This window comes from Lissotriton helveticus, chromosome 4_1 (assembly GCF_964261635.1).
Source record: "Lissotriton helveticus chromosome 4_1, aLisHel1.1, whole genome shotgun sequence".
NCBI lineage: Eukaryota > Metazoa > Chordata > Amphibia > Caudata > Salamandridae > Lissotriton > Lissotriton helveticus.
The window spans coordinates 1,484,187-1,507,730 of record NC_136063.1 but is presented as its reverse complement, the minus strand read 5'-3'; the positions used below and the strand labels follow the sequence as shown (position 1 = coordinate 1,507,730).

The window sequence follows — 23,544 nt, the reverse complement described above, 5'->3', positions numbered from 1 at the left end:
GTTCAAGGGGTTCACTCGCTGGACTGGTGTACTGGATGCTGGGTTCAAGGGGTTCACTCGATGCACTGATGTACTGGACGCTAGGTTCAAGGGGTTCACTCGCTGCACTGGTGTACTGGACGCTGGGTTCAAGGGGTTCACTCGCTGGACTGGTGTACTGGACGCTGGGTTCAAGGGGTTCACCCGATGCACTGATGTACTGGATGCTAGGTTCAAGGGGTTCACCCACTGCACTGGTACTGGACGCTAGGTTCAAGGGGTTCACCCGCTGCACTGGTGTACTGGACTCTAGGTTCAAGGGGTTCACTTGCTGCACTGGTACTGGACGCTAGGTTCAAGGGGTTCACCCGCTGCACTGGTGTACTGGATGCAAGGTTCAAGGGGTTCACTCGCTGCACTGGTACTGGACGCTATGTTCAAGGGGCTCACCTGCTGCACTGGTGTACTGGACGCTAGGTTCAAGGGGTTCACTTGCTGCACTGGTACTGGATGCTAGGATTAAGGGGTTCACTCACTGCACTGGTACTGGACGCTAGGTTCAAGGGGTTCACCCGCTGCACTAGTACTGGATGCTAGGTTCAAGGGGTTCACTTGCTGCACTGGTGTACTGGACGCTAGGTTCAAGGGGTTCACTCGCTGCACTGGTACTGGATGCTAGGTTCAAGGGGTTCACCCGCTGCACTAGTACTGGACGCTAGGTTCAAGGGGTTCACCCGCTGCACTGGTGTACTGGATGCTAGGTTCAAGGGGTTCACTCGCTGCACTGGTGTACTGGACGCTAGGTTCAAGGGGTTCACTCGCTGCACTGGTGTACTGGAAGCTAGGTTCAAGGGGTTCACCTGCTGCACTGGTGTACTGGATGCTAGGTTCAAGGGGTTCACCCGCTGCACTGGTGTACTGGATGCTAGGTTCAAGGGGTTCACTCGCTGCACTGGTGTACTGGACGCTAGGTTCAAGGGGTTCACTCGCTGCACTGGTGTACTGGATGCTAGGATTAAGGGTTTCACTCGCTGCACTGGTGTACTGGATGCTAGGATTAAGGGGTTCACTCGCTGGACTGGTGTACTGGACGCTGGGTTCAAGGGGTTCACCGGCTGCACTGGTACTGGATGCTAGGTTCAAGGGGTTCACCCGCTGCACTGGTGTACTTGACGCAAGGTTCAAGGGGTTCACCCGCTGCACTGGTGTACTTGACGCAAGGTTCAAGGGGTTCACCCGCTGCACTGGTGTACTGGATGCTAGGTTCAAGGGGTTCACCCGCTGCACTGGTGTACTGGATGCAAGGTTCAAGGGGTTCACTCGCTGCACTGGTACTGGACGCTAGGTTCAAGAGGTTCACCCGCTGCACTGGTGTACTGGACGCTAGGCTCAAGGGGTTCACCCGCTGCACTGGTGTACTGGACGCTAGGTTTAAGGGGTTCACTCACTGCACTGGTGTACTGGACGCTAGGTTCAAGGGGTTCACCCGCTGCACTGGTGTACTGGATGCAAGGTTCAAGGGGTTCACTCGCTGCACTGGTGCACTGGATGCAAGGTTCAAGGGGTTCACTCGCTGCACTGGTGTACTGGACGCTAGGTTCAAGGAGTTCACCCGCTGCACTGATGTACTGGACGCTAGGTTCAAGGGGTTCACCCTCTGCACTGATGTACTGGACGCTAGGTTCAAGGGGTTCACCCGCTGCACTGGTGTTCTGGATGCTAGGTTCAAGGGGTTCACCCTCTGCACTGGTGTACTGGACGCTAGGTTCAAGGGGTTCACCCGCTGCACTGGTGTACTGGACGTTAGGTTCAAGGGGTTCACCCGCTGCACTGATGTACTGGACGCTAGGTTCAAGGGGTTCACACGCTGCACTGGTGTACTGGATGCTAGGTTCAAGGGGTTCACCCTTTGCACTGATGTACTGGACGCTAGGTTCAAGGGGTTCACGCGATGCACTTGTACTGGACGCTAGGTTCAAGGGGTTCACGCGATGCACTTGTACTGGACGCTAGGTTCAAGGGGTTCACTCGATGCACTTGTACTGGACGCTAGGTTCAAGGGGTTCACGCGATGCACTTGTACTGGACGCTAGGTTCAAGGGGTTCACTCAATGCACTTGTACTGGACGCTAGGTTCAAGGGGTTCACGCGATGCACTTGTACTGGACGCTAGGTTCAAGGGGTTCACTCAATGCACTTGTACTGGACGCTAGGTTCAAGGGGTTCACGCGATGCACTTGTACTGGACGCTGGGTTCAAGGGGTTCACCCGCTGCACTGGTGTACTGGACGCTAGGTTCAAGGGGTTGATCAGCTTCTCCAAAGAGAAATCCTTCAGTTTGCAGCCATCACTTGCACAAGGAGAGACCTCAACTCTGACGGCTGGTCAGTGAGGTGCAATATCTTGTTTGGGAGCTGGACAGACCACAGCTGCTTCCCCCACTCCATGTCACTGCATGTGCAGAGCCACTCACCGTTGTCCTTGCTGTATTTCCAGACAAAGTAAGTGAGAGGGACAAGGACCCCCATCAGAGCGATCACACCCACCATCAGCACCATCATTAGTGAGGAAGCTGGAGAAAAGAAGTCATCTGTCGGGAGAGAAAAACACATTACTCCGGAGAATTTAAATTCAAGCTCAAGAGCAAAAGAGAATAACTCAGATGATTCCCCACATTGTATCAATAACTGAGAGTAAAGGCTCAAACATTGAGAGAACAGAATTAAGTATTGTATCCTCTATTCACCATATTGGAAGGAAAAACCTTCTAGCAAGGAGGATTACGACCCAGGTCCAGAGCCAAATGTTTATAACGATTATCCCCACACACCACCTCGTCGGAGACGGTGGGAGGCAAGAGCCTGTGTGGGGGCTGTCCCAGGTGGGAGGAGCATTGCACAGGGGCCTGGGAAAATATTAGGGGCCTGGCCATGTTGGGGAACATTGCATGCTCACTACGTTCTCTAAGCGGGGCGCATGAAAAGGGTCTGGTTGTGTTTGTACTCACGGCTTTTTCCTTTGGCTGGCAGACCCACACAGACCCCCATAGACCCACGCAGACCCACGCAGACCCACGCATACCCAAGCAGGCCCACTCAGACCCATGTAGACCCACGCAGACCCACGCAGACCCACACAGACCCACGCAGACCCACGCAGACCCACGCAGACCCATGTAGACCCACCCAGACCCACGCAGACCCACACATACCCACGCAGACCCACACAGACCCCCATAGACCCACGCAGACCCACGCAGACCCACGCAGACCCATGCAGGCCCACGCAGACCCCATGTAGACCCGCCAAGACCCACGCAGACTCATTAAGACCCACACAGACCAACAAAGATCCACGAAGACCCACACAGACCCATGCAGACAAACACAGAACCAAGCAGACCCACGCAGACCCACGCAGACCCACGCAAACCCACAGAGACTCACAAAAACCCAGGCAGACCCATGTAGACCAATGTAGACCCATGTAGACCCATGCAGACCCACACTGATCCACGCAGACCCACACAGACTTCTGTAGACCCACACAGATCCATGCAGACCCACGCAGACCTACACAGACCCACACAAACCCACGCAGATCCACACAGACCCACGCAGACCCACGCTTTCAAACACAGACCCATGCAGACCCACAGAAACACACAGACCCACGCAGACCCATGTAGACCCACACAGACCCGCAGAGACCACATGTACTCATCCAGACCCACATAGACCCATGCAAACCCATGCAGACCCACACAGACCGATGCAGACCCACACAAACCCAAGCAAATCACGCAAATATCCACATTTGTAAAGTGCACAATCACCCGTTAGGGTCTCTAGGCGCTGGGGGCCGTCGGGAAGATTAAGCAAGCTATTGCCCAGAGTCACATGGTGCTGGGCTAACCTGGCGCCGGCCCCGGGGATCGAACTGTGATCCCCAGATTCCGGAGTCAGTCGCCCTGGCCGCGGCGCCACACCTCTTTCACAGAATACGCAGAACCATGCAGACCCACACATATCCAAGCAGACCCACATAGACCCACACAGACCCACACAGAACCATGCAGACCCATGCAGACCCACACAGACCCACACAGACCTACAGAAACCCAGCAGACCCACGCAGACCCACAGAGACCCAAATAAACCCATGCAGACCCACACAGACCTACAGAGACCCAGCAGACCCACATAGACCCACACAGACCCATGCAGACCCACAGAGACCCACATAAACTCACGCAGACCCATGTAGACTCATGCTGACCCACACAGACCCACACTGATCCACGCAGACACACGCAGACCCATGCATACCCACACAGACCCATGCATACCCACACAGATCCATGCAGACCCACGCAGACCAACACAGACCCACACAAACCCATGCAGATCCACACAGATCCACGCAGACCCTGCAGAACCCCACGCAGACAAACACAGACCCATGCAGACCCACAGAAACACACAGACCCACGCAGACCCAGGCACACCCACACCAAACCACAGAGACCCACACAGACCCATGTAGACCCACACAGACCCGCAGAGACCACACATACTCATCCAGACCCACACAGACCCACGCAGATCCATGCAAACCCACACAGACCCATGCAGACCCACAGAAACACACAGACCCACGCAGACCCATGTAGACCCATGCAGACCAGCACATAACCACACAGACCCACAGAGATCCACGCATACCCACACAGACCCTGCATACCCACGCAGACCCACACAGACCCACGCAGACCCACGCACACCCACACAGACCCACAGAGACCAACAGATACCCACGCAGACACACACAGACCCAAAGAGACCCGCAGAGACCCACACAGCCTCACACAGTCCCACACAGACCCACGCAGTTCCATGCATTCCCACACAGACCAACGCAGACCCACACAGACCCACATAGACCCACGCAGACCCATGCAGACCCACAAAGACCCACGCAGACCCACAGAAACCCACAAAGACCCATGCTGACCCACGCTGACCCACGCAGACACACACTGATCCACACAGACCCACGCAGACTCATAGAGACCCACACAGTACCACACTGATCCATGCAGACCCACACAGACTCACGCAGACCCACACACACCTACACAAACCCACACAGACCACACAGACCCACGCTGACCCACGCTGACCCACGCTGACCCACGCTGACCCACGTAGACCCACGTAGACCCACACTGATCCACACAGACCCACATAGACTCTTGGAGACCCACACAGATTCACGCAGACCCACGCACACCTACACAAACCCACACAGACCAACAAAGACGCACGCAGACCCATGCACACCCATGCACACCCACACATTACCAGGGGCCAAGCTGCTGTGCCAATTGAGGTCATTCCCATCTCTGCAGGGTCTGCAGGCTCCTTAATCTTCTCCACAGCAGGTTGGATTCTAGGAGCTTCTGTTTGGAGATGCAAGCTCTTTCCACAGGGCCAGACACCCGGTGATACCTCCCTTCCTTGTTCGAAAAGAACTCAGAGCTGGAACAACATGTGAGCTTGTGGCTCCCATTTTCATAGAGGTCAAGTAGACAGGAGATGTGGATGGTAGGCTGCATTCCGAGAACCGGTATGGGGCGGTTCCTCTTTCAAGTGTCCAAACCAGGCTGTTCTCTAGACACAGCATTTGTGTAGAGTGAATCTATAAATACAATAAGGACAACCCTATCTGCGCGCTGGGATGAGGGTAAACATGTTACAATACAACGACTATCCATAGGACTCATGTAACTGAATACACTTTGTTTGCTTAAGAGGTGTCCAGCTTAATTAGATCATTCAATCCTTTTTGAGTATTTTGGAAGATAAATAGCAATGAGGACAGGACACACTTTTTCCTTGTTTCCAAAGTTCATTAATTTGCCTCATTAGGAATTGGGGTACTCGCAAAAACTGTGGAGTTCTGACAACGGGCTGCCGTTCACACTGTGATTTAGTTCTGGCGGCATGCAACACGCTGAACCATCAGTGCAAACTGCACCCTGCAGTGCGCCAGAGGCCGCGGCCACTTGAGTTGATTTTGCTGCCACTGGATTAGATTTCCTACTTGCGCAGCAGTCTTCAGACCGCAGATGGCCACGAGCACCCACGTTAGGAAAATCACTACATGCCCTCCTAGTGACCAGAAATCACGCTAGGGGATGCCAACTCTCACGAGCCACCTTCCCATTCTGGAGCTGCATGCAAGAAAACATTTTCTGCCATTCCACAATTGGACGAATTTGGCCAGAACTCTACGTCACAAGAGTAATGCGGAGTTGCCGAAATTCCGTCAATTATGCAGATGGAACAGAATGTTCCACCCACCCCTAGTTGAGAACAAGGGGCAAACTATACAATGTGATCATAGTGCAGATGACACAGTGCTTGAGCAGTGAACATATACACAAAAACACACACAAAAGAGACTCCACAAAACTGCAAGTTTGGCCAATGATTTAGAATAGTTCAGAACAGAGATAGTATCAATATCCTCAAGCAATATGAAAGTGCTAAGCAACCAACAGGTGCGGGGATTGTCGACGTTTCGACCTGTAATGACTATTCCGGTCTCATCTGGACTTTGTCATCTGACTAACGCACAGCTTAGTTCATGCGTATCGGAGCACTCCTTGAAGTCACCGCTTTGCTAGCAGTCACTCTAATCATGCTAATGAGCTGTCAGTAAACATTGCTGGTACAACGCGCTCTACAGACTAAGGGCCTGGATCTTGATGTACGGGTTAGTACATCACAACGGTGATGGAGATACCGTCCACTGAAATATAAATCCCAATACATCCGATGGGATTTATATTTGGCCAGACCGGATATACATCACCGCTGTGACGGAGTAACCCGTCCGCCAAGATCTCAATCAGACCCTAAATCTGTAAAATTATAGAGAATCACAAAGCATCTCCTCTCTTAGATGCCGCCAAGCACCAAGCATGGGTACCCTCCCAGGAAAAACAGGATGGCTAGACAAACGTTAAAACCTTTCCCACTTTGGATGTGTGATGTGCATGTTATGTTATGTTATGTTATGTTATGTTATGTTATGTTTTTGGATTTATAAAGCGCATGGCTGCCCCAACGACGGGCCGTCCCATCGCTAGATCCACAGATTGCCAGACCGAGAGTAGGAAGCAAAAAAGTGGGTTATTCAGGGAAGAGCCAGGTCCCAACTGCTCTCCTGAAAGCCCCATAGTCCTGAATTTGGAAGTAGGGCAGGATTTTGGGAGGGCAAAGATGTTTCGGGCAGGGGCGTTCTGCACCCTCTGAAGCTGACTGATGCCAGCTTTAGCTTTATTAGCTCCCAGGTAAAGGGAGTTACAATAATCTAGTCGGGAGAGGATAGTAGATTGGATGATTGCCTGGCATATTTGAGCATCGAAAAACCCGACTAGAGGCTTTAGCCCGCATAGGAGGCCAAAGCAGCCGCCAGCCACAGATTTTGTCTGAGCCTGAAAGGTTACTGATATCGGATTTGCTCCCATTCAGCTGGATACAGTTGTCTGCCATCCATACTGCAATGGCCATTATGTTGTTTCAAAACTTGGTGATGCGTTGGTCAGAGGTGTTAGATAAAGAGATCAGCAGCTGGGTGTCATCAGCGTATGAGACCATACAGAGGTGCTGAATAGCATAGTGCAGCACACAAGCAAAGTTAGAATTAAATGACAAAAATAAAAGACGTTTCCTCAAGAATGTCATTGTGAAAACAGCATTTTAAAGCAAAACAACCTGGCAGCATTTGTTCCAGACTCTTTTAAAACGTGTTTGCTATGAAAGGGGGAGCAGTCTATCATTGTACCGTGCTCTGAGCGTAGAATCTTAAGGTCCCTTAGTCTGATCCTTACTTCCCTTGCCCACCTTGTCTCACTGCCTTGGATCTCATCCCAAGAAAGTTTAGAGACCGTTGCCGCTTCAAAGTTGGCTGAGAGTTTATTAACTCCTTCGGTGCTCATGACAAGCCCGGCTCGTCATGAGTCACAATGGAGCTGTGCTCATGACGAGCTGGGCTCGCCATAATGGCTGTGCGCCGCCCAAGTGCAATTGATTCCCCGCCTGTGCGGGCGAATTAATCAGTGGGCGGGGTCGGACGAGCCCAGCTCGCCATGAGCACAGCTCTACTGTGACTCATGACGAGCCCAGCTCGTCCAGAGCACTGCGGCGCCACGCTCATCCCCCGCCCACCCCGCATCACGGGGAAATTACCCCTGCAGCGAAGGGGTTAAACAACCACCAGCAGGTTCCAGGAGGTTAGGTGTAGTTCCCTCCTTATACCCTGGACCATGGTGCTTGGTGGGAGTGACAGAAGCCTTCTGAGAACCACCCTGTGCAACGGATCCCACTCACAGGAAGAGTTTGTAGTAGACAAAAAGCTCACCCACAACAACAATTCAGGATTCCATGAAAAAGAGTAAATAATGTTCTAGAGTCCAATCGTTAAATCTTCGTCAATCCTGGAGTCCAGAAGCCATTGCTTGGATCTCACCCATCATCCCCCCTCCCACCCATCGTCCCGCCCTCACTACTGGTCATATTAGAACTTCACGACCCTCTATCAAACACTAAATCTAAGACCTGCTCGGGAGCACATGTCCCTGTCTCAAGTCTTACCCGCCGTAGAGATGTGCACGACGTGTTCCTGCTGAGTGAGGCGGTTCCTCATCAAACAGGACACGTTCTGGTGGGATTTTGATTTCATGACGATGTTGATGGCCCCGTAGAACAAGCCGTCTTCATCTGCAGCCCATGTCTCGCTGAGGGGTGGCAAGGATTTTTTGTTCACATCCTGCCACATGGCTTCTGGCTCTGGATACCAACCTGAAGATTTACACGCGACCCGGATCCCTCCATCGTCATAGTGATCAATGTGGATGTGGGGGATGGAGCCGAAGCCTTAAAGAAGGAAAAGAAAACATAGAAACTCAATCATATTCAGTCAGTGGTTGCACATTACGTAGTGATGGAAGCAGCAGTTTCACATTAATGGAATAAGGTTATGTGGCGCACCCAGTATGGACATGCCTGCCTGATGCAAATTTCCAAATATATATTGAATGAGATATTGAATATGTTTCCATGACCACCATAGTGTATTGTTCAACACCAGCCACATCAACGCCCAGTGCCCCATGCCAGCCACAGGCACCAACAGACAGCACAGAATTCACCCCCATGACTTTGGCATCCCTCCAAGAACAACTGTGATCCCTTCTTGCCAAGGCTAAGGGGGTCAAGTGACCCACAACGGGATTCTGGCCAAAGGGCAAATGCATCTAGAAGGACCCTTCGATTCCTGTCCATCATCGCGTGCTCCTTTTCTGCTCCCTGAAATACCCTCAGTAAGGGAGCTGGTGGTGAAACGTTTGCGAAATGACGTGAAAACCTCCCAAAATTACACTTTTGCAGCAAATGTGGTTTGACAGTGTCCCGGGGGACAATTTCCATACTAGGCCAAAAGAAAGTGAGATCATGTATTTATTGACAAGACTCTTTCAGCATTAAGCATTTAGAAATGCAAAGCTTCAAGTAAATGTTACAAATTTCTTACAATGCGAGCTTCAGAGAAAAAAACCATAATGTAGGTTTGTCGCAGGATCTAGCTTTGTCTCCCTCTGTTTGGCCTCCACTATCTTCTACTGTATGGTGTCCATACAGAGCCCGGAGGCCAGACTCTCAGGCTACGGCCCCTTCTACTGTATGGTGTCCATACAGAGCCGGAGGCCAGACTCTCAGGCTACGGCCCTTTCTACTGTATGGTGTCCATACAGAGCCGGAGGCCAGACTCTCAGGCTACTGCCCTTTCTACTGTATGGTGTCCATACAGAGCCGGAGGCCAGACTCTCAGGCTACGGCCCTTTCTACTGTATGGTGTCCATACAGAGCCCGGAGGCCAGACTCTCAGGCTACGGCCCCTTCTACTGTATGGTGTCCATACAGAGCCCGGAGGCCAGACTCTCAGGCTACGGCCCCTTCTACTGTATGGTGTCCATACAGAGCCCGGAGGCCAGACTCTCAGGCTACGGCCCCTTCTACTGTATGGTATCCATACAGAGCCCGGAGACCAGTCTCTCAGGCTACGGCCCCTTCTACTGTATGGTATCCATACAGAGCCCGGAGACCAGACTCTCAGGCTACGGCCCCATCTACTGTATGGTGTCCATACAGAGCCCGGAGGCCAGACTCTCAGGCTACGGCCCCATCTACTGTATGGTGTCCATACAGAGCCCGGAGGCCAGACTCTCAGGCTACGGCCCCTTCTACTGTATGGTGTCCATACAGAGCCCGGAGGCCAGACTCTCAGGCTACGGCCCCATCTACTGTATGGTGTCCATACAGAGCCCGGAGGCCAGACTCTCAGGCTACGGCCCCTTCTACTGTATGGTGTCCATACAGAGCCCGGAGACCAGACTCTCAGGTTATGGCCCCTTCTACTGTATGGTGTCCATACAGAGCCCGGAGGCCAGACTCTCAGGCTACGGCCCCTTCTACTGTATGGTGTCCATACAGAGCCTGGAGGCCAGACTCTCAGGCTACGGCCCCTTCTACTGTATGGTGTCCATACAGAGCCTGGAGGCCAGACTCTCAGGTTATGGCCCCTTCTACTGTATGGTGTCCATACAGAGCCCGGAGACCAGACTCTCAGGTTATGGCCCCTTCTACTGTATGGTGTCCATACAGAGCCCGGAGACCAGACTCTCAGGCTACGGCCCCTTCTACTGTATGGTATCCATACAGAGCCCGGAGGCCAGACTCTCAGGCTACGGCCCTTTCTACTGTATGGTGTCCATACAGAGCCGGAGGCCAGACTCTCAGGCTACGGCCCTTTCTACTGTATGGTGTCCATACAGAGCCGGAGACCAGACTCTCAGGCTACGGCCCCTTCTACTGTATGGTGTCCATACAGAGCCTGGAGGCCAGACTCTCAGGCTACGGCCCCTTCTACTGTATGGTGTCCATACAGAGCCTGGAGGCCAGACTCTCAGGTTATGGCCCCTTCTACTGTATGGTGTCCATACAGAGCCCGGAGGCCAGACTCTCAGGCTACGGCCCTTTCTACTGTATGGTGTCCATACAGAGCCCGGAGGCCAGACTCTCAGGCTACGGCCCTTTCTACTGTATGGTGTCCATACAGAGCCGGAGACCAGACTCTCAGGCTACGGCCCCTTCTACTGTATGGTGTCCATACAGAGCCTGGAGGCCAGACTCTCAGGCTACGGCCCCTTCTACTGTATGGTGTCCATACAGAGCCCGGAGGCCAGACTCTCAGGCTACGGCCCCTTCTACTGTATGGTGTCCATACAGAGCCCGGAGGCCAGACTCTCAGGCTACGGCCCCTTCTACTGTATGGTGTCCATACAGAGCCCGGAGGCCAGACTCTCAGGCTACGGCCCCATCTACTGTATGGTGTCCATACAGAGCCCAGAGACCAGGCTCTCAGGCTACGGCCCCATCTACTGTATGGTGTCCATACAGAGCCGGAGACCAGACTCTCAGGCTACGGCCCCTTCTACTGTATGGTGTCCATACAGAGCCCGGAGGCCAGACTCTCAGGCTACGGCCCCTTCTACTGTATGGTGTCCATACAGAGCCCGGAGGCCAGACTCTCAGGCTACGGCCCCTTCTACTGTATGGTGTCCATACAGAGCCCGGAGACCAGACTCTCAGGCTACGGCCCCTTCTACTGTATGGTGTCCATACAGAGCCCGGAGGCCAGACTCTCAGGCTACGGCCCTTTCTACTGTATGGTGTCCATACAGAGCCTGGAGGCCAGACTCTCAGGCTACGGCCCCTTCTACTGGATGGTGTCCATACAGAGCCCGGAGACCAGACTCTCAGGCTACGGCCCCTTCTACTGTATGGTGTCCATACAGAGCCCGGAGACCAGACTCTCAGGCTACGGCCCCTTCTACTGTATGGTGTCCATACAGAGCCCGGAGGCCAGACTCTCAGGCTACGGCCCCTTCTACTGTATGGTGTCCATACAGAGCCTGGAGGCCAGACTCTCAGGCTACGGCCCCTTCTACTGTATGGTGTCCATACAGAGCCTGGAGGCCAGACTCTCAGGCTACGGCCCTTTCTACTGTATGGTGTCCATACAGAGCCTGGAGGCCAGACTCTCAGGCTACGGCCCCTTCTACTGGATGGTGTCCATACAGAGCCCGGAGACCAGACTCTCAGGCTACGGCCCCTTCTACTGTATGGTGTCCATACAGAGCCCGGAGACCAGGCTCTCAGGCTACGGCCCCTTCTACTGTATGGTGTCCATACAGAGCCCGGAGACCAGGCTCTCAGGCTACGGCCCCTTCTACTGTATGGTGTCCATACAGAGCCCGGAGGCCAGACTCTCAGGCTACGGCCCCTTCTACTGTATGGTGTCCATACAGAGCCTGGAGGCCAGACTCTCAGGCTACGGCCCCTTCTACTGGATGGTGTCCATACAGAGCCCGGAGACCAGACTCTCAGGCTACGGCCCCTTCTACTGTATGGTGTCCATACAGAGCCCGGAGGCCAGACTCTCAGGCTATGGCCCCTTCTTCTGTATGGTGTCCATACAGAGCCCAGAGACCAGACTCTCAGGCTACGGCCCCTTCTACTGTATGGTGTCCATACAGAGCCCAGAGACCAGGCTCTCAGGTTATGGCCCTTTCTACTGTATGGTGTCCATACAGAGCCCAGAGACCAGGCTCTCAGGTTATGGCCCTTTCTACTGTATGGTGTCCATACAGAGCCCGGAGACCAGGCTCTCAGGCTACGGCCCCTTCTACTGTATGGTGTCCATACAGAGCCCGGAGGCCAGACTCTCAGGCTACGGCCCCTTCTACTGTATGGTGTCCATACAGAGCCCGGAGGCCAGACTCTCAGTCTACGGCCCTTTCTACTGTATGGTGTCCATACAGAGCCCGGAGGCCAGACTCTCAGGCTACGGCCCCTTCTACTGTATGGTGTCCATACAGAGCCCGGAGGCCAGACTCTCAGTCTACGGCCCTTTCTACTGTATGGTGTCCATACAGAGCCCAGAGACCAGGCTCTCAGGTTATGGCCCTTTCTACTGTATGGTGTCCATACAGAGCCCGGAGGCCAGACTCTCAGTCTACGGCCCCTTCTACTGTATGGTGTCCATACAGAGCCCGGAGACCAGACTCTCAGGCTACGGCCCCTTCTACTGTATGGTGTCCATACAGAGCCCGGAGACCAGACTCTCAGGCTACGGCCCCTTCTACTGTATGGTGTCCATACAGAGCCCGGAGGCCAGACTCTCAGTCTACGGCCCCTTCTACTGTATGGTGTCCATACAGAGCCGGAGGCCAGACTCTCAGGCTACGGCCCCATCTACTGTATGGTGTCCATACAGAGCCCGGAGGCCAGACTCTCAGTCTACGGCCCCTTCTACTGTATGGTGTCCATACAGAGCCGGAGGCCAGACTCTCAGGCTACGGCCCCTTCTACTGTATGGTGTCCATACAGAGCCCGGAGGCCAGACTCTCAGGCTACGGCCCCTTCTACTGTATGGTGTCCATACAGAGCCGGAGGCCAGACTCTCAGGCTACGGCCCTTTCTACTGTATGGTGTCCATACAGAGCCCAGAGACCAGGCTCTCAGGTTATGGCCCTTTCTACTGTATGGTGTCCATACAGAGCCCGGAGACCAGACTCTCAGGCTACGGCCCCTTCTACTGTATGGTGTCCATACAGAGCCCGGAGGCCAGACTCTCAGGCTACGGCCCCTTCTACTGTATGGTGTCCATACAGAGCCGGAGGCCAGACTCTCAGGCTACGGCCCCTTCTACTGTATGGTGTCCATACAGAGCCCGGAGACCAGACTCTCAGGTTATGGCCCCTTCTACTGTATGGTGTCCATACAGAGCCCGGAGGCCAGACTCTCAGGCTACGGCCCTTTCTACTGTATGGTGTCCATACAGAGCCTGGAGGCCAGACTCTCAGGCTACGGCCCCTTCTACTGTATGGTGTCCATACAGAGCCCGGAGGCCAGACTCTCAGGCTACGGCCCCTTCTACTGTATGGTGTCCATACAGAGCCTGGAGGCCAGACTCTCAGGCTACGGCCCCTTCTACTGTATGGTGTCCATACAGAGCCCGGAGGCCAGACTCTCAGGCTACGGCCCCTTCTACTGTATGGTGTCCATACAGAGCCGGAGGCCAGACTCTCAGGCTACGGCCCCTTCTACTGTATGGTGTCCATACAGAGCCCAGAGACCAGGCTCTCAGGTTATGGCCCTTTCTACTGTATGGTGTCCATACAGAGCCGGAGACCAGACTCTCAGGCTACGGCCCCTTCTACTGTATGGTGTCCATACAGAGCCTGGAGGCCAGACTCTCAGGCTACGGCCCCTTCTACTGTATGGTGTCCATACAGAGCCCGGAGGCCAGACTCTCAGGCTACGGCCCCTTCTACTGTATGGTGTCCATACAGAGCCCGGAGGCCAGACTCTCAGGCTACGGCCCCTTCTACTGTATGGTGTCCATACAGAGCCCGGAGGCCAGACTCTCAGGCTACGGCCCCATCTACTGTATGGTGTCCATACAGAGCCCAGAGACCAGGCTCTCAGGCTACGGCCCCATCTACTGTATGGTGTCCATACAGAGCCGGAGACCAGACTCTCAGGCTACGGCCCCTTCTACTGTATGGTGTCCATACAGAGCCCGGAGGCCAGACTCTCAGGCTACGGCCCCTTCTACTGTATGGTGTCCATACAGAGCCCGGAGGCCAGACTCTCAGGCTACGGCCCCTTCTACTGTATGGTGTCCATACAGAGCCCGGAGACCAGACTCTCAGGCTACGGCCCCTTCTACTGTATGGTGTCCATACAGAGCCCGGAGGCCAGACTCTCAGGCTACGGCCCTTTCTACTGTATGGTGTCCATACAGAGCCTGGAGGCCAGACTCTCAGGCTACGGCCCCTTCTACTGGATGGTGTCCATACAGAGCCCGGAGACCAGACTCTCAGGCTACGGCCCCTTCTACTGTATGGTGTCCATACAGAGCCCGGAGACCAGACTCTCAGGCTACGGCCCTTTCTACTGTATGGTGTCCATACAGAGCCTGGAGGCCAGACTCTCAGGCTACGGCCCCTTCTACTGGATGGTGTCCATACAGAGCCCGGAGACCAGACTCTCAGGCTACGGCCCCTTCTACTGTATGGTGTCCATACAGAGCCCGGAGACCAGGCTCTCAGGCTACGGCCCCTTCTACTGTATGGTGTCCATACAGAGCCCGGAGACCAGACTCTCAGGCTACGGCCCCTTCTACTGGATGGTGTCCATACAGAGCCCGGAGACCAGACTCTCAGGCTACGGCCCCTTCTACTGTATGGTGTCCATACAGAGCCCGGAGGCCAGACTCTCAGGCTATGGCCCCTTCTTCTGTATGGTGTCCATACAGAGCCCAGAGACCAGACTCTCAGGCTACGGCCCCTTCTACTGTATGGTGTCCATACAGAGCCCAGAGACCAGGCTCTCAGGTTATGGCCCTTTCTACTGTATGGTGTCCATACAGAGCCCAGAGACCAGGCTCTCAGGTTATGGCCCTTTCTACTGTATGGTGTCCATACAGAGCCCGGAGACCAGGCTCTCAGGCTACGGCCCCTTCTACTGTATGGTGTCCATACAGAGCCCGGAGGCCAGACTCTCAGGCTACGGCCCCTTCTACTGTATGGTGTCCATACAGAGCCCGGAGGCCAGACTCTCAGTCTACGGCCCTTTCTACTGTATGGTGTCCATACAGAGCCCGGAGGCCAGACTCTCAGGCTACGGCCCCTTCTACTGTATGGTGTCCATACAGAGCCCGGAGGCCAGACTCTCAGTCTACGGCCCTTTCTACTGTATGGTGTCCATACAGAGCCCAGAGACCAGGCTCTCAGGTTATGGCCCTTTCTACTGTATGGTGTCCATACAGAGCCCGGAGGCCAGACTCTCAGTCTACGGCCCCTTCTACTGTATGGTGTCCATACAGAGCCCGGAGACCAGACTCTCAGGCTACGGCCCCTTCTACTGTATGGTGTCCATACAGAGCCCGGAGACCAGACTCTCAGGCTACGGCCCCTTCTACTGTATGGTGTCCATACAGAGCCCGGAGGCCAGACTCTCAGTCTACGGCCCCTTCTACTGTATGGTGTCCATACAGAGCCGGAGGCCAGACTCTCAGGCTACGGCCCCATCTACTGTATGGTGTCCATACAGAGCCCGGAGGCCAGACTCTCAGTCTACGGCCCCTTCTACTGTATGGTGTCCATACAGAGCCGGAGGCCAGACTCTCAGGCTACGGCCCCTTCTACTGTATGGTGTCCATACAGAGCCCGGAGGCCAGACTCTCAGGCTACGGCCCCTTCTACTGTATGGTGTCCATACAGAGCCGGAGGCCAGACTCTCAGGCTACGGCCCTTTCTACTGTATGGTGTCCATACAGAGCCCAGAGACCAGGCTCTCAGGTTATGGCCCTTTCTACTGTATGGTGTCCATACAGAGCCCGGAGACCAGACTCTCAGGCTACGGCCCCTTCTACTGTATGGTGTCCATACAGAGCCCGGAGGCCAGACTCTCAGGCTACGGCCCCTTCTACTGTATGGTGTCCATACAGAGCCGGAGGCCAGACTCTCAGGCTACGGCCCCTTCTACTGTATGGTGTCCATACAGAGCCCGGAGACCAGACTCTCAGGTTATGGCCCCTTCTACTGTATGGTGTCCATACAGAGCCCGGAGGCCAGACTCTCAGGCTACGGCCCTTTCTACTGTATGGTGTCCATACAGAGCCTGGAGGCCAGACTCTCAGGCTACGGCCCCTTCTACTGTATGGTGTCCATACAGAGCCCGGAGGCCAGACTCTCAGGCTACGGCCCCTTCTACTGTATGGTGTCCATACAGAGCCTGGAGGCCAGACTCTCAGGCTACGGCCCCTTCTACTGTATGGTGTCCATACAGAGCCCGGAGGCCAGACTCTCAGGCTACGGCCCCTTCTACTGTATGGTGTCCATACAGAGCCGGAGGCCAGACTCTCAGGCTACGGCCCCTTCTACTGTATGGTGTCCATACAGAGCCCAGAGACCAGGCTCTCAGGTTATGGCTCCTTCTACTGTATGGTGTCCATACAGAGCCCGGAGGCCAGACTCTCAGGCTACGGCCCTTTCTACTGTATGGTGTCCATACAGAGCCCGGAGGCCAGACTCTCAGGCTACGGCCCCTTCTACTGTATGGTGTCCATACAGAGCCCGGAGGCCAGACTCTCAGGCTACGGCCCCTTCTACTGTATGGTGTCCATACAGAGCCCGGAGGCCAGACTCTCAGGCTACGGCCCTTTCTACTGTATGGTGTCCATACAGAGCCCGGAGGCCAGACTCTCAGGCTACGGCCCCTTCTACTGTATGGTGTCCATACAGAGCCCGGAGGCCAGACTCTCAGGCTACGGCCCCTTCTACTGTATGGTGTCCATACAGAGCCCGGAGGCCAGACTCTCAGGCTACGGCCCTTTCTACTGTATGGTGTCCATACAGAGCCCGGAGGCCAGACTCTCAGGTTATGGCCCTTTCTACTGTATGGTGTCCAGGCAGGTTTCTAAAGCTTTCCTAGGTTGTGACAGGATGGATTCTGATAGGATAGGGAGAGGGTAGGGATTCCATTCGGATGCAGCAGATTCTGGAGAATCTCTGCCACCACTATGTTTACCTTTGGGAACCTGCAGTAGAAAAAAAGACTTAAGGGCCTGATTATGAGTTTAGAGCCCGATTGACAGCCAGACCCACAGTGGCGGTGCCGGCGGTCCGACTGCAGTATTATGGTTTTGGCGGTCCAACCGTCATAGGACCGCTTCTACCACCAGAGATCTCCAATCCCTGCCGGTCTTGCAGCGGGCTGAGGCCACAATATGCGGGTGCGCGAATGCTGCATATTATGAGTTTCCTCACAGCCCTGCTTTTCATGGGCATGAGCCAGCCATGAAAAGGATGGTGAGGAATTAAAAGAGCCCTTTAGGGTCTCCATGGTGCCTCGGTGCAAGGGGGTGCATGCAGGGGGCAGAGGGTGAGCCCCCCTATCTTTATGAACCCCCAGTTCCTGCACTGCATGGACTTTACACTTCATGCTGTGCTGCAACGTGCTGTGGGGTCCCACCGCACTATCTTTCTTAGGCTCCCCTGTGAGTCTTTGGAAGGCAGCGCCGTGAGCCGGCCGCCACAGGATTGCCCTCCCGGATTACAACTTGTAATCCAGCGGGCCGTCGGCGGTGGAGTTTGGTGGGGAGGGAGCAGGCAGTGGCTTGTCGCTCCTCTCCTACTCCGCCAAACTCATAATCAGGCCCTAATTCTTAAAGTTATTGGAAAGAGACGTGATGATGACAGTAGAGGAATCTCAGGCTACCCGTAGTTCCGGGTGCAGGAACACTCGTCTCCAGAACTCAGAGCCAGCATGGGTGGCATTCACCCATGGGCACTGCTCCAGTCAACTCAATACCCTGGGTGGCATTCACCCATGGGACTGCTCCCGTCAACTCAATACCCTGGGTGGCATTCACTCATGGACACTGCTCCTGTCAACTCAATACCCTGGGTGGCATTCACTCATGGACACTGCTGCAGTCAACTCAATACCCTGGGTGGCATTCACCCATGGGCACTGCTCCAGGCAACTCAATACCCTGGGTGGCATTCACTCATGGACACTGCTGCAGTCAACTCAATACCCTGGGTGGCATTCACCCATGGGCACTGCTCCAGGCAACTCAATACCCTGGGTGGCATTCACTCATGGACACTGCTCCTGTCAACTCAATACCCTGGGTGGTGTTCACCAATGGGCACTACTACAGTCAACTCACTACCCTGGGTGGCATTCACTCATGGACACTGCTCCAATCAACTCAATACCCTGGGTGGTGTTCACCAATGGGCACTACTACAGTCAACTCACTACCCTGGGTGGCATTCACCCAGGGATACTGCTACAGTCAACACAATAGCATGGGTGGCATTCACCCATGGGCACCTATCCAGACAACTCAATACCCTGGAAGGCACTCACGCTGGGGCACCTCTCCAGGGGAAACATCCTTTACAACGAAACTTTTACAACACAGTCCTTTTACAACGCAGGTTTTACAATGAAAACCATTACAACGCATTGCGCTGGGGGGCGCTCTAGGATAGGGAATAGATTTAATTTACTATCCAATACCTTCCCTAGTGTCCACGGGGACTGGAGTTGGAATAGTAAATTAAACTATTCACTATCCAGCACCCCAAAGCGCTATGCGTTGTAAAGGTTTGCGTTGTAAAAACTGCGTTGTAACAGCATGCGTGGTAAAAGCATGCGTTGTAACGTCATACATCCCTCTCCAGTCAACTCAAAGACTGGGTGGCATTCACCCAGGGACACGCTACAGTCAACTCAATACCCTGGGTGGCATTCACTAATGGACACTGATATAGTCAACTCAATACCCTGGGTGGCATTCACCCATGGGCACTGCTACAGTCAACTCAATACCCTTGGTGCTATTCACCCATGGGCACCTCTCCAGTCAACTCAATACCCTGGGTGGCATTCACCCCGGGACACTGCTCCAGTCAACTCAATACCCTGGGTGGCATTCACACAGAGTCACCGCTCCAGTCAACACAATATAAGAGCTGAATCTCTGCTGATTTCTTATTCATTTAGGTTCTCTTGGCATTTGCTTACTGTGTGTTTATATTTTTTAAGTAATTTTTATTATACTTTTTATTTATTTGTCATGGACAATATTTAAAATAGTCTCTTGACATAGGGCATCTTATAGAGAAGCTGGAACACGTGGACAGTCACTAAGGGATGGCACTTTGGGTTACTAGGAATAGTCACATTGGATCTCCTCTGAGGTGTAGAACAAGATGACACAAAGAAGTACAAGTGGTTCTGTCATAAGAAGTGTGTGACCACCCACCTGTCACCACCAGCTCCAGCTGCGCACTATCATAGAACCAAAGAGACTGGAAGAAGCATGTGTACGAGCCCGCGTCTGAGGGTGTCACACTGCGTATCTTCAGCTCAACGCGCCCACTGGTCAGATCATGTTTACGGAGCACTGTTCTCTGCTGAAATTGTGGCATCTGAACACCCTCCTGGTCCTTCCCATCGCGGTAGAGGTGCACCACGGAGTGGTATTGTGAACGGAACCATCTCACCGCCATCTTCTGCGCACTCAGAGGAGGGATGAGGTGGCAAGGCAGCACAGCGTCCTCACCATAACTAACAAAGATGGCTCCCTTGGGTCCCACAGCGGTGAATGTACCTACTAAAATGATAAAGCAAAAGAAATGTTCGCAGAATTGAAACGTCATAACACTTGACAGAAGCAGAACACATAACAAGAGAGAAAGATGCTGGCATGGATGAAACATGGATTCCTACATCTGGCTTCATGTCTATCCCCAGTCCTTGCCCACTGCATCTGTTGTGCTGTAGACTTCGAAGAAGGACCTCGCTGGGTGCAGAAACAGATGATAGGCTTTCTACTATGTCCATGACAACACACATATCGTAGAAATGGAAAAGGTCCTTGTTCAGGCAGGGTTCTCAGAATGTACAACATCTATGCTGTACCTTCTGCACTCTGCTTTCTGAGAGTACCTGACTGCATGTCAACCAGCCTTGTATCTGCAGCGGGACATATTCTCAAGCTGCATAAAATCAGCCTTTGCACCTGGACGAAGTAATGTTCTCAAATATCAAAATATCAAAATGAGAGCAGCACAGCTAGCCAAATCAGCAATACAGAAGAGAGACACATAACATAATTATACTAAGCAAGTTATCAGAAAGAAAAAAATGCAATAAATGTATCAAGCACTAGGTACCAAGGAGTAAAAAGTGTGTAGCATAAAAGTATTAGAATTATATAAAAATAAAAATAGTGAACAGTCATTGAATGGGCACTAAAGGTCAGAGGTCAGTTCCTATCAGTTTAATAGCCCGAACCATGCTGTTCCATGCGTGAAATCATGTGGGCAGGCACACTAGGTCTTGCCATGGAAAGGTGATTGCCTTGGCCAACGTGCAACGCAGGTCGTTGGATGTTGAGATGGATCAAGCAGAGGTCAAATCGAAGCATAGATCTGACGTTTATAGAGTAGTGCTTGGTGTAAACAAAGATCAGCCGATAGCTTGAGGCTCAGGTTTTAAGTTGTCGAACCATCAAGAATGGGTTTGTAAGTGTTGGAGCTCTGGAAGGAAGAGTCAACGCCGCAGACTGATCCATGAATCGCTGCGGGTGAAGGTGAGGTGGAACCCACTTCAGCCGGCTTGAGGACTCGGACACATATTCTCCCAGCTTCTTCAACACTATCCCAGATTTAATTGCCCCGCTTGCCATCAGCTCCAAAAACTACATCTTCCTCAGAGATCACAATTTCCCCCTTGATGACCCTGGCAACACCGACACCAACAACCTCTTAAAGAGCATGAACACCCTGTGCTTCACACAAGTCACCAACCCCAGGCACGTCGCAGGACACATACTCAACCCCTTTTCATGGCCAGTGAAAGAGTCAAGTACAGCCACACCACCAAACTCACATGGAAAGACCATGCCATTGTCAACTTCACCATCACAGGTCCCCCTGAACCACCATCAAAATGCCCAGCACCTCTCACCGAAGCTGGAACATAGTATCAGAGATCCAATGGACTGACTCCCTCAACTCCTCCCACCTGGATACCTCAAACAACCTAGAACAGTTTGTCGAGAATTTATCCACATAGATCACTGACTGCATCAACAGAGTCAACCCCACAAAACCCACAAGACCCTTCAAACAGGCCAGCAAGTACACCATTTAAGAAAACGCAACTGCAAGCAACTTGAAAGAAGGTGGCACACCAGCAAGGACACCTCAGACCCAACCTCCTTCAAAACATCACTCAACTAATAGCACCAACTCCTGCAAAAGACAAAAAGGAACACCATTGCCAACCACATTGAGGCCACTGCCAAAAGCAGTAAAGATCTATTCAACATCAGAGAGTTTTCCAACCCTTCAGCCTCCGAAAATATTATCACCCCAACTCAGGAACTCTGCGACACCCTGGCGTACTTGCTCCATGACAAGATCTCCAACATGTACAAACACCTTGTACCCTAATCCACCACCGCCAACATCCTCAGCCTCACTGCTCCCACAGATGCAAACCCTGACTACTTGCTAACCACCCAGCACCAGCACACCACACAAAACACCACTGCCATCAGGTACTCCACCCACTCAGGAACACCTACTGAACCCTGTCCCCATCGCTTCAACCTTGGAAGCAAGTTGATCAGTAATAAACCCACCACATCTTCCATGCATCCATCACCACGGCCACCTTCCCCAATGAATGGAAACACTGAAGTCCAACCCCTTCTCAAGAAACTGTCCGTCAGCTCCAGCGAACTTAAGAACTTCTGTCCCATCTCTCCGCACCTCTTTCAACCAAAGACCTTCGAAAAAGCCATCAATACTCGACTCATGGAACACCTGAGAACAACAAACTTCTGGACATCTCCCAGCCTGAATTCCACACTAACGACAGCACTGAAACCACCCTAATCACTGCCACTGATGACATCAGAACCCTCATGAGCCGTGGTGAGACAGCGTCCCTGATCCTCCTCGACTTCTCAGGTGCGTTCAACACCGTACTCCACCACACTCCTATTTAGAGACTCCACCACATCGAAATTGAAGAAGACGCCCTCAGATGGATTGCCTCCTTCCTCACTGGAAGAAACCAGAGAATCCCTCTTCCTCTCTTCACCCTCGAACACAACAGCATCATCTATAGCGTCCCTCAAGGGTCACCCCTTCAGCCCCACCCTGTTTAACATCTACATGACCCCCCAGCCAACAAAGTCAGAACCAATGGAATAAATGTCATATTCTATGCTGAGGACACCCAGCTTATCCTCTCACTGCCAGAAGAGCCCTCGACCACAAGGGCCACTGTCCACAGGTGTATAACAAGCATCGCAGACTGGATGAAAGACGACTCCCTGAAACTTAACACAGACAAAGCCGAAGAACTGATCGTCGGGAACAACCTCCATGTGGAACAACTCCTGGTGGCCTTCTGAACTAGGACACTCACCCACAATGATAGACCTCGGCATCATCCTGGACAGCAAGCTCACCATGAAAACCCAGATCAACACAGCCTTCTCTACCTGCTTTCTCACTCTCCGCATACTACACAAGATCTTCAAATTGCTCTTGGTCAACACCAAACGAACCATCACAGAAGCCCGAGTCACCAGCCGGATGGAATACGGTAACACACTCTATGGAGGAATCCCCCTGCACCACCAGAAGAGACTTCAGACCATACAGAGTTATGTGGCCAGACTCATCCTCGACCCCCCACCTCAGAGAGCTTCACTGACTCCCCATCCAGAGGAGATGTCACTGTAAGAGAAGGATCCCCACATTCAAAGTCCTGCACAACCGAGGACAAGCGTACATCAACCTCTGCCTCAACTTTCTCCAACCCTCTAGAC

The 23,544-nt window shown here is 53.2% G+C and overlaps 1 protein-coding gene across 5 annotated transcripts in view; it reads right to left on the bottom strand.

Annotated features, from left to right (window-relative positions):
- The window catches only part of LOC144828260 (butyrophilin subfamily 1 member A1-like), a 61,768-nt gene that overhangs the window by 13,571 nt on the left and 24,653 nt on the right, over nt 1-23,544 (bottom strand). For 4 of the 5 annotated variants that reach the window (XM_078686336.1, XM_078686335.1, XM_078686337.1 and 1 more), the window contains 3 exons: nt 19,957-20,307; nt 8,643-8,924; nt 2,453-2,569 (listed from right to left, as the gene is read on the bottom strand). In XM_078686336.1, coding sequence (XP_078542462.1) covers nt 2,453-2,569; nt 8,643-8,924; nt 19,957-20,307 — 750 coding nt within the window. The remainder of the gene's footprint in view (nt 1-2,452; nt 2,570-8,642; nt 8,925-19,956; nt 20,308-23,544) is intronic. The other variant, XM_078686339.1, reaches the window with a different exon arrangement.